This window comes from Mustela lutreola, chromosome 3 (assembly GCF_030435805.1).
Source record: "Mustela lutreola isolate mMusLut2 chromosome 3, mMusLut2.pri, whole genome shotgun sequence".
Lineage (NCBI taxonomy): Eukaryota > Metazoa > Chordata > Mammalia > Carnivora > Mustelidae > Mustela > Mustela lutreola.
In genome coordinates, this window is record NC_081292.1 from 9,138,110 (window position 1) to 9,157,361 (window position 19,252).

Consider the following 19,252-nt stretch of genomic DNA (forward strand, 5'->3'; position numbering starts at 1 on the left):
TTATACAAGTTCACAAATGTTTAAAATGATCTGTTCTTGTGTTGAGTAGAAGCCTACAGCTGGGGTTCTTGCAGGTGCCTCCTTGCTTCCCCACAGGACTGACTGGTTCCTCCTTCAGCCACTGCTCCTCTGACTGCATTCTGCCTATTTGGACAGAAACCCAGAGGTTCTGGAGGAAGGTCATCAAGATAGTGAATCATTAGCCTAGTCAGAGAGAGTAGGGGGCTACTCCACTTTCGAGACTGTAAGAAGAAACGCCATAAAGATGCCAGGGCTGCAAGAAGGGAGACAAGCATCTCATCCCTTGACTAGTTCTGAAGCCTGTTTCTAGCCTCGAGAGAACTGAAGAGATGAGTTTTGTCCTGGAATAGCCTAGAGCGGAAGGATCAAGAAAGTGGGCATTAGTGGCTTCAGTTTATACTCCACGCATCTGTCATGACAAGGGTTTGTGGCTATCCCATGGGCCAAGTACATACAGTGGAAGGAACTGTACTTGAACTGTCTTTGAATGGCTGCTGTCCAAGAGAGCGGTAGGATTGAGAGTGTGGGGTGGATGTCAGTGGCAGAAGCTGAGGCGTTGTCACACATGACCAGCTGGATAGGGAATATGAACTTGGAAGGCTATTCTAATGTCTCCAAGAACCAATATACGTGCCTACAAGAGAAAGCCAGTAAGTGGGCATCAGCCCTGGAGAGGGAGCCAGCAGCCAAGGTCTAAGAGCATCTGTCTTAGAAGATGTATTTGCCTCCTTCTCCCTATCTGTTGTCCCAGGCCCAAATTTCTGAGGTCAGGGGGACCTGAAGAAGCCAGTGAGGTGGGAAACAAGGGGAAGGAGTAGATGAGCAGTGATGGGTTGGAGTAGCCTATGCCCCTTTCCGCATGCGTAGGCCAGTCATGAGCTGGGTGAGGGGAGGAGTTTGGAGAGGGAGCGGAAGGGCTTCAACTGGAATGGAAGTAAAGTTTTATTTAAACTGGAGGCCTTTAACACCTTTAGCTGAGATGGGACTGTGCTTGGGGGGGACTTCAGGCTGTGGGATGTGCTCGGGAGTGGGAAGAGAGTTCTGAGGGCACAGCTTTGAAGGAAGTGGCTGAAGAGCACATTGTTTGTTCGTATCCTAATGAGCTCAGTTTGCTTCATCACCCAGCGGTGTGCATTTACATGCATTTTGCTTTTGGAGACTTGAGTTCTTTAGCTGATATTTCTATAATTTTCCTTAAGTGCAATTATTTTTATGTTTACTATTTTATTTTACATCGCAAAAGATAAAAGTGAAACAATTAGTCACTTTCCAGAAAAAACAAATTCTTTTAACTAACTGAAAATGGAATCAATTATTTCAGTGATGATTACCTAGAATGTTGGAGAATATTATAGATCCCCTTAATAGATTGGCTTTTCAACACCATAAAGAACTATAGCTATACGGCGAAGCATTTGTTTTCAGCAATTTGCATTATTTTGCTTATTAAACTATATAGTTACATTTTGTAATATGTAACAAAGTGTAAGCAGAATCTTACTCTGTGTTCTGTTTATACTGTTTAAATTTCCCATTCTAGTGTTTTTGGTCCATCTCTTCAAATCGCATCTTATCTGAAGGTCAACTAAATGAGCCTTTGATGTCATCTCATTTCTGTACCAACAATAAAATGTAACATTTATGAGTACTTAATGTTTGCCATACTTGGTGCTGAAGGCTTCCTGTGGATTTTTTCATGTAATGTCATTTTGAAACAGAGTTTAAGTTGCAGGGCAAGGTGAGGGGAGAGAATCTCTCAGTGTTTACTGTTTGACTGGTGTCATTTTTCCTCTGCTAGAGTAGCATCTCCTGAAAATAGTGTCATTTTCTGTGCCTGGCACACAGAAGGTGCTCGATAAATATTTCTTGAGTCCACACTGAATGAATGCCATATGCCCCATTTGATGTCATAGAGAGACATCATTTAACTCAGACAATCCACAGAACATGAATAAAAAAGAGAACACAGCACTGTTACCATCTAAAGCTATGACATCAGAAGTGATCCATAAAAGGCCATACCACGGAAGAGCCTATATATCCCACTAGGCAATTTTGGAGATAGAGAATCAATAAAGAACCTGGACATAATCTGATCTAATTTGCCTGTTGGAAAGATTTCTCTGAGAGCGGTGTGGGGGGTGGAACTGAGGAGTGCCAGAATGGAGGTGGGGTCATTGGGAAGGCCCAGTGGTCCCTGAGTTTGTCTGATCATGAGAGCTTCTTGCAAAATATCATAAAACACAGATTCCTGGGCCCAGTCCCACATCTATTGAATTTCTGGTGGGAGTCTAGATATCTGTATTCTTCATAAGGCTCCCCAGGTGACTCATGTCAGCCAGACCTGGGAGCCCTTCTGTCTGATCACTGCAGTGTGACACGTGTTAGATGATAAGGGCTTACCCCATTTGGGGCAGTACCTTTGTCTACCTTGGCTTACATAGGCACTCTTTCTGAGATGTTTTGTCATTCAGACGAGATCGGGCGCGTTCAGGGTGGTATGGCTGTAGACATGTTTTGTCATTCAAAGGTAAGAAGATAACTTATGAAAAATGTGTAAGAGATTTAAGGGACAGTATTGAGCACAAAACTCCATGATACCCAGTATTGGTCTTACATGCTCTGGATCTATTTGTTCTTCCAGCCCCTTTTCAGTAGAGAGCAGCTGCCATGTCCAGGCGCCAGAAGGACAAGAAGGGAAATGCAACCAAAAAAAGTCCAAGGACAGTGAAGATGACCTGGAATTCTGGAACAAGCCCTCTTTGTTTACTCCTGAATCTCGATTGGAAACACTTAGGCATATGGAAAAACAGCGAAAAGACCAAGAAAAATTAAGGTATTTAATTTTTTCCTATCATTGAGAGAGATGCAATGCTCTCCAAGGGATTATATTTTCATGACTGCACATGATTTTACTCCTTAACTGCATTCAATCTTTGCTAGCCATCACACATTGACTTTGCTTTCAAGTTCAGCTCCCTGTTGCATTGTATCTATTAACACTTGTTAATATCAGACTCCCTTCCTTAGGATGTCATGAATGATGGCATTTTAGGTAGTTTTGTTTGGATGTCTTTACTTTTTTAACAACTTTCAGTGAATCAAATACAAGTATGGCCCGGGTTAGAGATAATGATCATCACACCACCGAGAAAAAGGGCAGTTTGTGGGGTAAGTTCCTTTGCATCTTATAATTTGCGAAATTAGAAATTTGTTTCACTGGGCATTCTATTTTCCTAATACAACTCTCTTAGGCACTCCACCGTATGCTTTCACTTCTGAATTGTTTAGATATAGCTTGATGATTTGTTAGAAGCTAGAATGCTTAAATTGTTATTCTCAAAGAGGCTTTTTAAAAGCTAAGCCCTATGTCATTTCATGTCATTGCTCAGGCCTAGTATATAAAATGTGCCACTTATGGAAATACTTCTAATTCCTGTGCCTGGGAATGGGATCATTTAACTCTGATACACCGCTGTCTGCGTGGCAGTTACGACAGCGGAGCACAGTGTCTTTCCCTGTAATTATCGACTGAAAGCGAGAACCTAAAAGACTAAAAAATACTATTAGCAATCACTTCTGCTTTCATGCCATTTTGTTCATTAGCTAGATGATAGGGAGGTATCAAAATGAGAATTGAATTTTACCCCAAATTCTTGTTTATAAAATATGGTAGTCTGTACACAGAGAGGCCACCCCATGCTTTGGGGAGAGCACTGGAATAAAACATGGGCTCACATGCTGACTCTGCCCTACTGTCTGTGTGATGCTGGGAATCACCTAACTGCTCATCTGTTTCCTTATCTGCTAGACAGGGATTCTCATCCCTGCCTTAATTCCCCTGCTGTGTTGTTAAGACAATCATATGAGCCAATGTGTAAAAGTACTTTGTAGACTTAAGAAAGTTCTGGAATGAAAGTTTGACATGTTTTTTTATAATATGTAGTATCTTTCCAACATATATGCAATGTACATGCATATATACATATCATATTTATGTATGTGTACATAGATAAAATGTCCATATATTAAAGTATATTGTGTAATACATTGGATTGAGCCTGAAACCAGGAAACATTTTTTTCTCCCCTAACAGCCTAAAATAAAGTACAGCTAAAATGGATAGAAATGCAAGTCACTCCATACTGTATGCGGTAGTGTACTCAGTCCCCCTGGTCCCTGGGATGTTTGCCTCTCCTGGATGTCCCTTAATTGTCCTGGGTCATGGAGAATAATGCGGTGCATGGACATATTAACTTATTGGACCTGGGGACCCAGTTTAAGATGCAGAAAAATGTGCATAAATTTACATTTTAAAATAAAGTTGACTGATACAAAATCTGTATTAAAAAAAGAGAAATTCAAGGCAAAGAATTGCCTACAGTTCCATTTACTAAACACATTTCTCCATCTGGTCTTCCAAAGCTTGTCCATGTATGCCTTAGGAAGTTTGTATAGATCTTCGGTAATGTTTAAATAGCTAGAACTTACATTCTGCACTTTTCTTTCATGCTATCCCATGAATCTTTCCTCTCTAAACCATTTCTTTTCCTCTTGTCTGTACCTCTTTAGGTAATGAGTGTTAGCAGGCTGGGGTCAATCCCACCAGAGCCTTCTCTACCCTCTACAATGGTATACATCATCTCTGCAAATGTATGATTTAGGATCTTTAAAAAAAAAAATGGAGGGGCACCTGGGTGGCTCAGTCACTAAGCATCTGCCTTTGGCTCAGGTCATGATCCCAGTATCCTGGGATCCAGCCCCACATTGGGCTCCCTGCTCCACCGGAAGCCTGCTTTCCCTCTCCTAGTTCCCCCTGCTTGTGTTCCCTCTCTCGCGGTGTCTCTCTCTGTCAAATAAATAAATAAAATTCTTAAAACAAAACAAAACAAAAATGGATTTATATTTTATGAATTTGTGCTCACTAAATACATCATCAACATTTTCCATCAATTTTTTGAGCCGTAGATAAAGAGCGAACACATTTTTTAACAGCTGCAACCTCTTTTATAGCATGAATACCACCGTGGAGCCCATGACTCCTCCACTGAAGGGCATTCATCATAGTTCTGGGGTTTTGCCACTGCTAAGACTGTGATAAACATCCTTTTGCATTGATTCTAAAGTATTGGTATTTTTACTTTTATAGAATACAATCTACTTGGCATTTTAAAAATGACCATTTTAACTAACGCAGAGATGTAGACACAAATGGAGAATTGACAGTTATCTGGGAAAATAATCATAAAGTAGACTGATCGAAATATTCATGGATATTTCACACAAAGGAGGGATTCCACCCCCCCCTTTTTAATTATTTGCCAAATTGTCTTGGTCACATTTTTGCTTTACAGATATAGATGCAATCATGCAGAAATCTGGTTTGATTATCAATTCCCAGCATAACATTAAAAGAATGGGCTTCAGAACAGTGAATTGTTGATGTGTTCACAGATATCTCATCAATTTCTCTTAAACTGTTTCACAAAAATATTCCTTTTTAATTCTCTTTATTCTTCTCTCTCCCCATTGCCCCTTGTTCTATCCATCTCCAATCCAAGTGAAAAGAAGAAGAAAGTGAAACCACCCAGGATTTTGATCACTAAAGATGGGAAGGCCTTGAACGTAAATGATCCCAAGTACGTGAGACCAAAGAGATGCTGTAAGAAGCAGAACATTTGCTGGTGGTCATTACGATGATTTTCACTTGCAGGTTTGCTGTGTTGAGAATGTATCTTAAATGCTCTTAACAAGCCTGATGAGCCTAGTAAGAATGTCACTGCGCGTATATTTGAAAGCAGAGCATCTATAATGTTTTCAAGTACATAATGTTATATTTTATTTTCTTGGCACTCCAAACATGATCTTGACATATGGAAATCCTAGTTATTTATATATCCCCTGAAACTTTGGACCATATCCAGTTTTCTGCCTGAAAATTCCAAGTGAATTATTCTTATGTTTATTGATGTTTAAAGCTCTGCCCTGAACAGGGTGGCTGGGACTATGGTACCTCTCCTGTGTGTGTGTCTGCTTTCCACTCTGGGATATGTCTCCAAAGCACTGGGGGGCTACGGAAAGAACCTGATATAGATACTTCAATGACATTAATTAGAGAAGGAAAGTATTCAAACCAGAAATCCTCAGGTCTAATAATATCTACCCTGTCTGGCTGTCTTAAAAGTTAAAACTAGAAAGAAGGCCAATAAATAAATAAACAGATAAATAGATAGATAAATAAATAAATAAATAGCCTTTCGTGGCCAAAGTACAGACCAAAAACCCTTTGGACTAAATCTCGTTGGCTTCATTTCATTGCTCAAAGGCTGTCTGTTTCCCTTTCATTTTCTATGTGAGGCCCAGGAGAAAGGGACTGTCTTGATCATCCCCAGGCATCATTTATTCCGTCTGCCTGGTGATCTCGTGTGCCAGGCAGTATTTGTTTTTCATGGGTTACAAACCTGAGCTTGAGAGAGGTGGAGTGACTTGCCCAAGCTAATGGATGGTGTGTCTGCCTTGCTCATGCTAACCCAGTTTTAGTGACTTCCATGATCAAGCTTATATCTGCCGCACAACACCTCGCTTCTTTATCCTGCAGAAGTTAATGTAGCGTAAGACATGACATGAGGATACGGCAGTGACTGTGACAGGTGTCCACATTCATTGAGCTCCGAAATCTAGTTGGAAGGCAGTCTCCCTTCAGCCTGTGGCAGGGCCTGAGGGAGTCTCTCAGAGCTCTCTGGGACCCCGGTGAGACCACCTCTCCTCACACCACACTCACCACTTCACCTGCCCCGACTGCTAACTCTGGTTAGGGGGATCCGTGAAGAACTGAATACCTCCCACCTGCCCTACTACCACCTACTTTTCCTCCTGCCATGGTCACCCTTCCTCCCCGTCCTGGGTCATCCGTCACCTCCCAGAAAGTTAGTCCCTTATGGCTCTGTGCACCTCTCCGTCCACCTCATTCTCTTCCTCCTCCTCCTGCCTGACCCGTCCTTCCCTGCTACCATGCCCTCTGGAACTCGTGCCTCCTCAGCAAAGCCTCTATCCTCAGCCTTTTCTCTCAGCACGCCTTTTATCCTCTTTCATGAATGGAAGCTAAGGATTCTGCCTCCCTTATTCTCCGTAGGACATCTACCTCTAGGAGAGCTGTACCTCTTAGCCACTTTCAGACCATTTCTCTTCCCTTGCCCAAATATTCCCAGCCCCCCTTGGAGCACAGGCCATCTGGATACACCACCCTTGCCCTTCTGCAGTCATGGACTACTTCTGCCCAATCCTTACGCTTACCCTCCACCCACTCACTGCAGAAGACTGTTGCGCGCAGACCAGTGTCTTTGTCTCTGCCCTTCCTCCCATCGTCAGTCGTGTGACTTCGCCCTCGATGGAGACTACCCACCCCAGCCTGGGCCTTCCTGGCCCTCTACCACCTCACTCCCCGCCATCATCTCCCCTGCAGTCCGGCCACCCAATTCCCTTTTATTCTCAGATTTGCCATCTTCTGTATCTCTTCCACCTCTGGAATCTTCCCTTGAGTGTCCCACTGGGCACCATCCCCTATGCTCCTGGGGAGCTCTCTGCGCTCCAGTAATCACCTGGCCCATGAAGATCAAGAACCATTTCATCTCCTGGCTTTCTGCCTGCCCCCTGCCGCTCATTTTCTCCCCTTCTGTCACTCTGCTGCGGTTTGATCGTTCGTCACAGAGATTCGCTCTTGACATGACCTTCAACTCTCGTCCTTCTTTCCTTCCCTCCTCATTTCAACCCCATTTAAATCAGACATGCCTTCCTGCACTTGCCCTCGTGCATGCCTGGAGGAAAACTCCCAGCTCCCTTGCTGGTCTTACTGGAAATCCACGACCCTGGACCTCCAGTGGACTTCCGGTGGTCATACTGTGTTTTGTTGGTAATTCACTCGTGCGGTCTCCCATAGGCTGCTCTCGCCCCTTTTGTTCCCTTCTTACTTCCATTGTGTGGTCCCAACTAGGGAACTGATTTCTTACTCCATAGAGAAAAAGAAGCAGTTAGAAGTTTTCTCATCCAATTTATCAGTGTCTCTGGGTGTAGCACAAATTCTCTGTTCTCCTGCGGCAGGGGGCGAACTTCCCGTCCTGAGTCACTCTCTCTGCGGCATGCTGATCCCACCCCTCTTCCGGTCAACGGCTTGCTTCTGCAGAGACCCCCTTCTCTTCTGTATCATTTCTCACCCTCCCACTAGATCCACTCATCAGTTTACGGACACTGTGATATCATCCATCCTAAAAAACAAGAACGTCCTTTTCTCTAGTTCCCCTGGCAGCTACCATCCTATTTCTCTGTCCCCACTTAGTAGCCAAGCCACTTAGATGCTGGACTCAGTCACCAGCTCCTCACTTCACTCTCCTTGAAACCATGTCTGCATATTCTGTCACCTAAAACTTTTGTAGTCACATCATTTCTGTATGTTCACATCACTTCTGTGTCCTGTGTTTATATCATGTCTGTGTTCAGTGTCACATGTCCCCATGGTCCATGTTCACTTTGCTTTTGTGTTCAGTCACTTCATTTCAAATCTCAGGCTCTATATACTTGACCCAGCAAATTTGGCCAAATTGATCATTACCTACCTTTTTTTTTTTTTTTAAAGATTTATTCATTTTAGGGGCACTTGGGTGGCTCAGGTCATGATCTCAGGGTCCTAGGATCGATCCCACATCAGGCTCCCTGCGCAGCAGGAAGCCTGCTTCTCCCTCTCCCACCTCACTGCTTGTGTTCCCTCTCTTGCCGTCCCTCTCTCTATCAAATAAATAAATAGAATCTTTTAAAAAGAGGTTTATTTATTTATTTGAGAGGTAGGAGGGGCAGAGGAAGAGGGGAAAAGAGAATCCTCAAACAGACTCCCCACTGAGCACAGAGCCTGGGCTCCATCCCAGGACCCTGAGATCATGACTTGAGCCACACAGGCATCTCCATCATTACCTTCCTTCTTCTAGAAGTTTCTTCCCTTTGCTTCTGATTCCTTGACCTTCCTCCTTGCTCATCTTCACAGGCTTTGCTGGACTCTCTTTGTGATGTACTTAAGTGCTCCCAGGCCAACTCCTCAGCTGCCTTCTTATTTCACATTGATGCTGTGGGGCTCTCACCAAATTCCATGGCTTTAAACACTATCTTTACATTATAACCAGACCAGTCTCTTCCCTGAACTCAAGATTTGGACGTTGAATTAGCTATTTGTCCTCGCCATGTGAATGTAAAGTAGGTATTATAACTTTACCATGACAGAAACAGAAGTCCTAATTCCCATGCCCACTACAACTTTCCCTCATAACATGCTTGTCCCCCAGTGTTCTCCAACTCAGTAGCAAGCATCCCCCCCATTTAACAAGACCAAAAACCTTGGATCCATCCTTGATTCTTCTCTCTGGCATTTTATCAGTGACTCTACTATCTCTTCCTTCAATATTACGTGAATCCAACTGCTTCTCACTAACTCCATCTTACCATCTGAGAACCTGTCATCTGCCTCTTGCAGTTACAACAGGTTGCCAAGTAGTCTCTGTGGCTCTTCTCTTGGTCTCCTATAATCTCTTTGTTCAGCTGGGTGAAGACGAAGAGAAGGAGGAAAGAGCACACACTCCCTCTCTTTACAGAAATTCCTAGAGAGAACCATACAGTGCTCTCCTTCGTGGAGCTAAATCACATGGCCATATCCAGCTGCAGGGGAGGCTGGAGAGTGTTGTCTTTATTCTGCATAGCATGTTCCTCATTAAGATCACGGGTTCTATTACTATGGATAAAGGGGAAGTGGACCGTGGGGAATGAATAGCGATCTCTGCCATAGAAAAACTCTCTGAAATTGCCTTTCCAGTGATATATGAAGGGAGAGTTCAAGTTGGCTGGCTGGACAATTGGGGAATAAGCAATCAAGGCAGAGGGGCCAACACATAAGAAAGCTCCGGAGATGAGATCACAAATGCGTGGGTCATTTGAGCAACTGAAGGAGTCCTGCAAGGCTGGGTTGTTGAAAGCACCGAGAGGGACGGCCACACACAGACATTCTGCTGACGGCCACATCGTTCCAAACAATTTAGCTTACATTCTTTAATATTGTTGGATTATGTATTTTATGGAATAATATGACCAGCGAAGTGCTCAAAATAAATCAACCAAATAATTCTGAATGGTATGTTGTCACTATGGAAGTTATATCTAGGAAGTTGAAAATTATAAGACTTGTTTTTTTTTTTTTTTTAAAGACTTTATTTATTTATTTGATGGAGCACAAATAGGTAGAGCAGCAGGCAGAAGGGGAGAGAGAAGGAGAAACAGGCTCCCTGCTGGAGCAAGGAGTTTGATGAGGAGTTTGATCCCAGGACCCTGGGATCAGAACCTGAGACACTTAACTAGCTGAGCCACCCCAGAGGTAGGACTTTGAAATCCTGCCTCTCCAGGCTCATATGGCCTCTTTTCCAGCTGGGTCAACCTTTCTGAACCTTTGTTTCATCATCTGTATGGAGGTGATAGATCATGGGCAGTGTCGTAGCATTTTCCAGGGTGACGCAAAAGTCAGCAATGAAAGGAAAAAAAGAAAGATTGCACGGAGAAAGAAGGAAGACAGGACTATTTAAAACAGAAGGGATGGGGTGCCTGGGTGACTCAGTCAGTTAAGCGTCTGACTTGATTTCCACTGAGGTCATGATCTCAGGTCCTGGGATTGAGCCCTGCACTGGGGCTCTGGAATCACGGTGGAGTCTACTTTCCCTCTCCCTCTGCTCCTCGCCCTGCTCATGCTCACTTGCTCATGCTGTCTCTCTCTCTCTCTTTAAAATAAATAAAACCTAAAAGGAAAAAGAAAACAAACAAATCAAATAAAGAAACAAACCAAAGGGATAGAATGCTGGATACAGGGAGGCAAATACAACATTTACTTCCCCATAAATAATTAGTGTTTTAGCTTGCTTCTAACAAACTTGAATGAAATAGAAAAGAAAGCTTTAACCACCAGATGTCTCTGTGTCTGCACCAATGCTAATTTTTTTGTTATTTACCTTAGGATTCTCACACATTAACAATGTAAACAAATAATTTGTGAATATATTATAGGTTTCCGTTGAATTTTTAAAATAACGTAGACATTTTATTGTTCACCTACCAAAATAACTTTGTCATTGGAGATTATTATATAATTATTACCAAGTTTACTTTTGATAATGGAGTGGGTTATCTATACAATATTGCTAAAGACATCATCTTTCTTCCCCTCAAACGGATTGCTCCTTAGACTTGACTTCTCCTTGAAAGATGATGAAAAACATAACCAGATCATCTTGGACCTTGCTGTCTATAGGTAAGGACATTTTATTATGGATTTATTTAATGTCATTTCTTCCTGTTTTCATACTCAGTGCCATCTCTTGAGTTCTGAAGTATTTTGAAATGGAGTTTTGTTTGCCAAATGAAGACGTCCTTCTTTTTTTAAGACCAAGAACATACCATAATTTTAAAAAGTATAAAAATGAAAAAGAAAAGCAGAAGTAAATAAACCCACAATCCCAGGGCTAAAAACTCTGTGATCTCTTCTTCCAAGGCAGAGTTTAAATAATTCTCAGAGCTTTGCTGCTTCCTAATGCTGATACCGCAGACCCCCTCGGCTCTCAGTACTGCCACTGTACTTTTATGTTCTCTTTCTTTTTTCCAAAACACTTTGATATAATAGTGAGCATCAGGTGGTGCCCCCCACCTTCCAGTCCCACCTTAGAGACCTACGGGTACAGCCTGCAGCTTCTTTATCTCTAGCAGACAACTTTTTCCCCGGCTGTGTCCTATCCTGCCTCATTCCTTGAGGATTTTAGATTTTGGCTCACTGCCCTTCATGCTTCTGACTTCAGTGACCACTTATGGAGTCTTTCTAATTCTCCAGCTCTTTGGGACCCACCAGTGCCTCAGGATTTTGCTCCCATGCATCCTTCTGCCCGTGTGCCTTCACACTAGGCATCCACAAGGCTTGCTGCCCCATTTCCTGTGGGCCTCTGCTCACCATCGGATCTAAGACCGCGCCTATCCCTGCCCCAGCACTTCCTTCCACCTCTCCTGCTTTTTGATTTCTACCTGACCAAAAAGATATTTCCTTGTATTTTTAAAAAATGTGTGGGCAAGGCGGGAACTTTGTTTTGTTCCTCCCTCCTTGTCTCTCCAGTGCCAACACCAATGCCTCACACCTGGAGTGCTGAGAGCTCAGGAATGAATGAATGCTTGAGTGATGAATGAATGAATGCCTGTCATGGGAGCCAGAGGACATTTACAAGCATGAATGATAAAGTCCCTTCTCTTTTGAAGCCCTTCTTTGTGTGCTCTATCTTATCCAATCTCCCAGTAAACCCAGTGGACATTTTATGAAGAACAGAGGGATTGTTATCCTGAAATTATCTAGAAGGGAGTAAATTTCCAGAGGGTGAATCTTGTAAGAGTAAATACAGTAATCAGAGGAGCGAGAAAGTGTACTCAATAGGCCAAGGGCCAACTCTTTGTTTTTTTAATTGTAGTAAAATACAGGTCACTTAAAATTCACCAGGTCAGCCATTTCAAGTGGACAAGATTTGGTGGCACATAGTGACTTCACCAGGCTGTGCTGCGTTGCCAACATTGAGCCCCAGGACATTTTCATCACCACAAAAAGGAAACCCACACCCATTTCCCTTCCCCCTGGAAACCATGAGTCTGCCTTCTGTCTCTGTAGATTTGCCAATTCCCGGTACTTCATATAAGTGGAATCACTTCTGCCTCTGTGTCAAGTGTTTGGGGTCTGTCTGTGTTGTAGTATGCCAGAACTTCCTTCCAGTTTGTGGCCAAGTAATGTTCCATTGTGTTGCTGGACCACATTTCTGTGCATCCATTCACCAGTACATGACATTTGGTTGTTTCCACTCTGGCTCTTGTGAGGAAGGACTAGTTCTTAGTGTGTTCCTTCCTCCTCGTGCTGAGACACCCTGTTCCACCTTCTGTTAAGTCTTCTGCCCCGGGTGCTGCCAGCCCACCTGCCTTTAAAAGGCTTGTGGCTCTTCTCCAGCTGATCCCTCGTCTTCTGTCCCTGCAGCAACCCAAACTCCTTCTCTGTTGTGTTTCATTAAACATTCTGTTTCATCTTTCTAAGTCCTTTCTGTGTTTAGGCTGTATTTCCAGAGCTTAATGAATGTATACCCCTTTCTCTTTGGAGCTCTCTTGTTCAGTCCTCACATGAAAACTCTCCCCATCCCCCATTGTGTACTTTTTCAAGGAGTGGTGAAATTTCTCCTGTCTAGGTAGTAAAATCCTTCCCTTCCCATGATTCTGTCTGAACTAATGACACTAAAATTCCTTGTTAGCTTCATTGGCACATGGATGTATGAAAGTTAAGTTCATTCATTCATTCATATACATTTCTTGTCTTTATCCGGAAAATATCTTAGAATACCTACTATGTACCAGGCATGGGGAGACTGTAAACAGGCATGTTCTGAACACAGTCTCTGCTGTCCTAGAGCTTATGGCCCTGTGGGGAGACAGACAATAAACAGGCAAACATCTAATAAGTAATTTCAAAGAGAGAAGCATCCTGTACAGGAAGGGCCAGCGTTCAGGAGTGGAGACCAACAGTGTGAGTGAGCAGTCTGGTGGTCAGCAGTGTTGGGGATGGTCACTGAAACTGGTGACATGAGCTAACATTTGAAGGTGAAAAGCAGTGGTCTCCGAGAACCAGCAGAAGATTATTTCAGGTGGAGGAAACCAGCACAGGCCAAGACCTTGGATGTAGGGGCAGATGAACACTTTAGGCAGCTCTGTGTGTGGGCAAGAGAATGTGATCCATTAACAGAGTAGATTCTCAACATGAGGTTTTAAGAAACCTTGCCTATGCATTTTACTCTTACAGGAATTGTTATTAAAAAAAATAAAATAGAACCAAAAAAAAAAAAAATAAAATAGAACCATACTATGTTCACCCCAACTCTGCACTAAGCACTCAGCCTGTGTCTTCACAGCAATCTTAGAGGACAGGCACTTTGCATCCTCTTTTCCAGATGAAGAACCTGGGCTTAGAGCAGTTGAGGAATGTGGTCCAAGGAGCAGGAGGGGGTGCAGACCCTTCCTCACAGTCCGTGGGACTGAAGCCTGTGCCTGTAGCCCTGGTCTCATTCTACCTGCCTTAACGTGTGCGAGTTTTGAATCATCCCTGCGTTTGCTTATGTTTGTGATCAGTATTGTTAAATGTATAACTCTACAATGTCTGATTATTTGTCTAAACAAGCGAGATGAAGCCTGACTCTTTCACTCGTTCCTCAAGTCGAGGAGAACTGTCACCCCGATCCTGGGACCACAGCCATAGATGGAAGGCTGTGCTTGTTCAGCAGGAGGGGGCTTCACAGGGAGAAGCAGAGCTAGTCTTCCAGGCAGAACAGCTGCAGGGGAGGGAGAACAGCTCAGGAAGCAGGAGCGGCTGGTTGCAAGCCCCAAGCGTCGTGGATTCAGCGTTCCTGGCTATTCATGTCAGGCGTAGGGGCTTAAAATAAAATATTCATGAAAGAACATGGCAAGCTGTTTTTTGCAAACCTCTGGTGTTTCGGGCCGCAGATATTTTTAGGTTAGGGGCAATCAATGCCAAGAGTACTTGTGGGTCTAAAAATGAAATTGCTGATATATTGAATTTCCTTTGGTTTAGGGATTAATGTAAGACTTAAGACCTGTTGAGCAGGGTAATTGGAAGCTTATTTTATTTAAAATGATCCCGGAAATGGTAGTTTTTATTTGCACTTCTTTTAACTTAATGTTTTTGAAAATGGTAAGATTTGGTATATTTCGTGTTGCAGGTACATGGACACATCTTTAATTGATGTTGACGTACAGCCAACTTATGTTCGGGTCATGGTCAAAGGAAAGGTGAGCGTAATGCGGTGGACTGTTAGTTTCAAAAGCCAAGCCTCAAAGTAAGCTAGGTTGCCTTGAAAATTGTTAACATAATATGAAAAGAGAAGAAAAGAGGCCCAGTCAGAGAGCTGTTTTTCACACATGATTTTACACGGTGGAATGGTATACAGCAAGATTAGTTGTTGACTAACCACTGTGTAGCTCCATAAAATTAACATTTTTAATTTGTATCTATTGTGTTTAGTACTCCTTTCAGAGCTGATAAGGTGGTTATATGTGTGATAGCCTGTGTTTGAACTTAGATTCAAATCATATGCCCAATTTAAATTGTGAGTGATTTCATTTATGCAACTGTAATTTTATTATTTTTTAAATAGTATTTTTTTTTTTTAAGAGAGAGAAAACCAGCAGAGTGGAGGTGCAGAGCAAGAGAGAGAGAGAGAATCTTAAGCAGGCTCCACACCCAGCCTGGAACCCAATATGGGGCTCAATCTCACGACCCTGAGATCATGACCCGAGCCAAAATCAAGACTAGGACGCTTAACTGACTGAGCCACCCCAATGCCCCGAAATAGTATTTTTTGCTGGTTATGAGCATTCATAGGAGTCATATGAAGGCTTTAAAGTAGAAATATGTTGATGGTTTATGACAAGAAGTTTTATCTGTAAGTTCTTTATTATTAGCTATGTTAACATAAATGGACCAGTGACTGTTTCACTGTGATTGATGACTGTTCTTTGGACCATTTATTAAAATAGGTTAAATAGTTCATGCATATCAAGCATCACCCAGACATGTTTTTTTTCTACTAAGTCTAAATGTGTTTTTTAAAAAATGGAATGGAGAGGGGCCCCTGGGTGGCTCAGTGGGTTAAAGCCTCTGCCTTCGGCTCAGGTCATGATCCCGGCGTCCTGGGATTGAGCCCCACATCGGGCTCTCTGCTCAGCGGGGAGCCTGCTTCCTCCTCTCTCTCTGTCTGCCTCTCTGCCTGCTTGTGATCTCTGTCTGTCAAATAAATAAATAAATAAAAATCTTTTTAAAAAATGGAATGGAGAATCTTGAACTGGTACTGAAAATACCTTTCGAAGTAACCCTCTTGTGTAATATGCCCTCCCTCTCCGGGACACTTCCTGTTTATTTTCAGCCATTCCAGCTTGTCCTCCCTGCAGAAGTCAAGCCTGACAGCAGCACCGCCAGACGATCTCAGACGACAGGGCACTTGGTGATCTGCATGCCCAAGGTAGGCAAGGTCACGTGGATCAATTCATGTCTGGATATATTGGTTCCTGAAGGAACGTGACCTGTCAGGGCTAATAAGACTTCTTTTGGTTGAAACAACCAGAAAATCTACTCACCTCCACATAGGCAGGAGAACCAGAACTTGTGTGAACAGAGAGCTGAGATTCGGATGCAGGTGGGACCTTCGGGGGCTCATCCTGCCATCACTCCACCAGTGGTTCTTGCCTCTGGAGCCAGAGTGTTGTGGGGAGTTGGGGTGTATAAGTCCCAGTGTCCTTCCAAGTGGGGCACACACCACCAGCACACCTATTACACAGGGATTGGTACTTTTAACCATAAAGAAGTGTTTCATCTCTTGTAACAGACATGAAAAGGCAGGGGAGGGTCAGGGCCTTTCCAATATGTTAGCTGGCTTCCTTCCTGAGAAGAGCGTGAGTAGCCACTGGGGTGGCATGCTTACTCGCTTTACCTTGCACGAAGACAGACAATCAGAGAGTCAGGGAAAGAGAGAGAGAAGCTTTCCCATCACTATGGAATGGAAGTTCCTCTGGACTAATTAGCCAATTTAGCTGACACATCCAATTAAGTCTTGATTAGCTTAACCTTAGGCAATGAAACCAATATTTGGCCAAAGGGATGGTAGTACTTTGTTTGGTTTCTATTATTGTATATTTGGTTACTGATGTCTCATTCCATGACCTGGGGTGGGGTCAGCTTTGCCCCAGTACTCAGGTTTCAAAGGGGAAGAGTAGAGAAGCAGTCAAATGAGGCTCTGCCCTTGCAGGAGAACAGGGGCAGGGGTGTCTGCCGCTGAGAATAAACTTGATTAACCAATAAGTTTCTATAATGATTTATTAATTCTTCCTTTTCCCAGAGCCAGATTTGTAACAGATTGATTATGGGTAATCAATAATGCATTTTTAGTCCCAAGTCAATAAAACAGCAAATACAATTTGCTGTCAGGCAGTAAAATAATAAACACAATGGTCAGAATCACATTGTCCTTGGTGACACAGTAAATTAAGGAAGTGGTTGCATGCTAATTAGAATAGCCTATAGGGGAGTAGAAGAGATAACTTAATTACCCCAGTGCTTTGATAGACACATTTCTATGACACTATGATCAGCAGTCTCTCTTGTTTTTTTGAAACCTCTATTCTAACTAAAACACCAAAGATTAAATGATAACTGTTATTTCCTAAAAGAAAATCAAGATCTATGATTTATGCGCCTTCTGCGGGGGTGCCAGACGATTGATGAGAAAGCCTCCTCTGTCCCTGCTCATGAATCTTTTAAATACAAACAGCCTTCTATTTCCATTATCCTTTTTGTTTTTTTATCTTTCTAAATTTGTCATGTTAAATACACGTAAAAAGTATAGAAAATAGCTCATTAAAGAAAAAATTCTGGAAGTGTGTGGTTGAAAATGAGATCATTTACATAGAAGAACTCAGAATGGTTCTATTTTTTTTTCTCAGTAATAAACTATGAATAACATTTCCCCTTAGAGGTACATATTTTTAAGGTTTTAGACTATGATGCTAAAGTAACATTGATGTTATCTCTGTCATTTCATTTAAATTATTATTTATTAAATTATTTCCTTTTGTCATTCCTTTATATATTGCTATCATTATCACATTTATTTTTAAGATTTTACTTGTTTGTCAGAGAGTGAGAGAGCACAAGCTGGGGGAGCAGCAGGCAGAGGGAGAAGCAGGTTCCCTGCTGAGCAGGGAACCTGTTGTGGAACTCGATCCCAGGACCCCGGGTTTATGATCTGAGCTGAAGGCAGGTGCTTAACCACTGAGCCACCCGGGCATCCCATCATTATCACTTTTAAAAGGTAGATAGGGGAACCCTCTTGGGTTTCTCCACATCCTCACCAACACCTGTTGTTTCCTTGCTGTTGACTTTAATCATCCTGTCAGGTGTGAGGTGATATCTCATTGTAGTTTTGATTTGCATTTCCCTGAAGGTAAGTGATGTTGAGCATCTTTTCATGTGTCTATTGGCCATCTGGATGTCCTCTTTGGAGAAATGCCTATTCTTGTCTTCCGCCCATTTTTTAATTGGAGTGTTTGTTTTAGGCATGTTGAGTTTTACAAGTTTTATTTATATGTATATGTACATACATATTGGATACTAACCCTTTATCAGATATGTCATTTGCAAATATCTTCTCCCATTCTGTAGGTTGCCTTTGAGTTTTGTTGATGGTTTCATTTGTAGTGCAGAAGCTTTTTATTTTGATGAAGTCCCAATAGTTTATTTTTGCTGTTGTTTCCCTTGCCTCCAGGAGATGTGTCTAATAAGAAGTTGCTATGGCCAATGTCAGAGGTTACCGCCTATGTTCTACTCTGGGATTTTAACTATTGAATCACTAAATTACACACCTGAAACTCAAAGATAGTGAAAACAACCTTTGGAGAATAATTTCTTGTCCCAAATTAGTTGGTTTCCATTCATGAATTAGATATTTGCAAGGACTATAAAGTTCAAAGAACAAAAACTTTTTCTTAAAAATCATCGAAAGTTAAAAAGCCAGAACTCTAGTTTTATTTATGCTTATTATTAAAAGTATGTGTTACTGAAAATTAACATCTCCTAAAGACAGAAACTTTTGAAGTACTGAAGTTCAAACCACTCAGCTATTTATATGTCCAGGCTTCTCACTTACTGTAGAATTGTGGAGTCTGGCCTACATTATAAAATTATTGAGGCAGCATCTTGGAATTTTAAAGCATTTTGTAAAAATCAGGTAAACACTTCAGTAAAGTTTTGATTTGTTCATAAAATAGCATTGCTAATACTTAACATACTAATAACCCAATACTTCCAGAAATCTCTACTGTGACCCTTCAGTAGTTTTTAATATTCAGATATTCTAAATAAATGAAAAGATCAGATTTGATATTTAGTTGTCCCATTTTGTGATAATGTTTGTAAAGAATACTGCAAAGAGCTGACCTTTTTGATTGTGTCTATGCTGTGATGATTCTAGTGTGTTTATTTGGAAGTTCAAGAATGAGCTTTGTATACATTTTCCAAGGACATAACATTTAGAATTGAATCTACAAAGTGCTAGGCTATTTCTTATTACACGCCTCC

The 19,252-nt window shown here is 42.1% G+C and overlaps 1 protein-coding gene across 2 annotated transcripts in view; it reads left to right on the forward strand.

Annotated features, from left to right (window-relative positions):
* The window catches only part of DNAAF11 (dynein axonemal assembly factor 11), a 70,685-nt gene that overhangs the window by 26,755 nt on the left and 24,678 nt on the right, over nt 1–19,252 (forward strand). Inside the window, exons 6-10 of one of the 2 annotated variants that reach the window (XM_059165602.1) lie at nt 2,666–2,857; nt 5,583–5,660; nt 11,285–11,350; nt 14,844–14,913; nt 16,047–16,142. In XM_059165602.1, coding sequence (XP_059021585.1) covers nt 2,666–2,857; nt 5,583–5,660; nt 11,285–11,350; nt 14,844–14,913; nt 16,047–16,142 — 502 coding nt within the window. The remainder of the gene's footprint in view (nt 1–2,665; nt 2,858–5,582; nt 5,661–11,284; nt 11,351–14,843; nt 14,914–16,046; nt 16,143–19,252) is intronic. The other variant, XM_059165603.1, reaches the window with a different exon arrangement.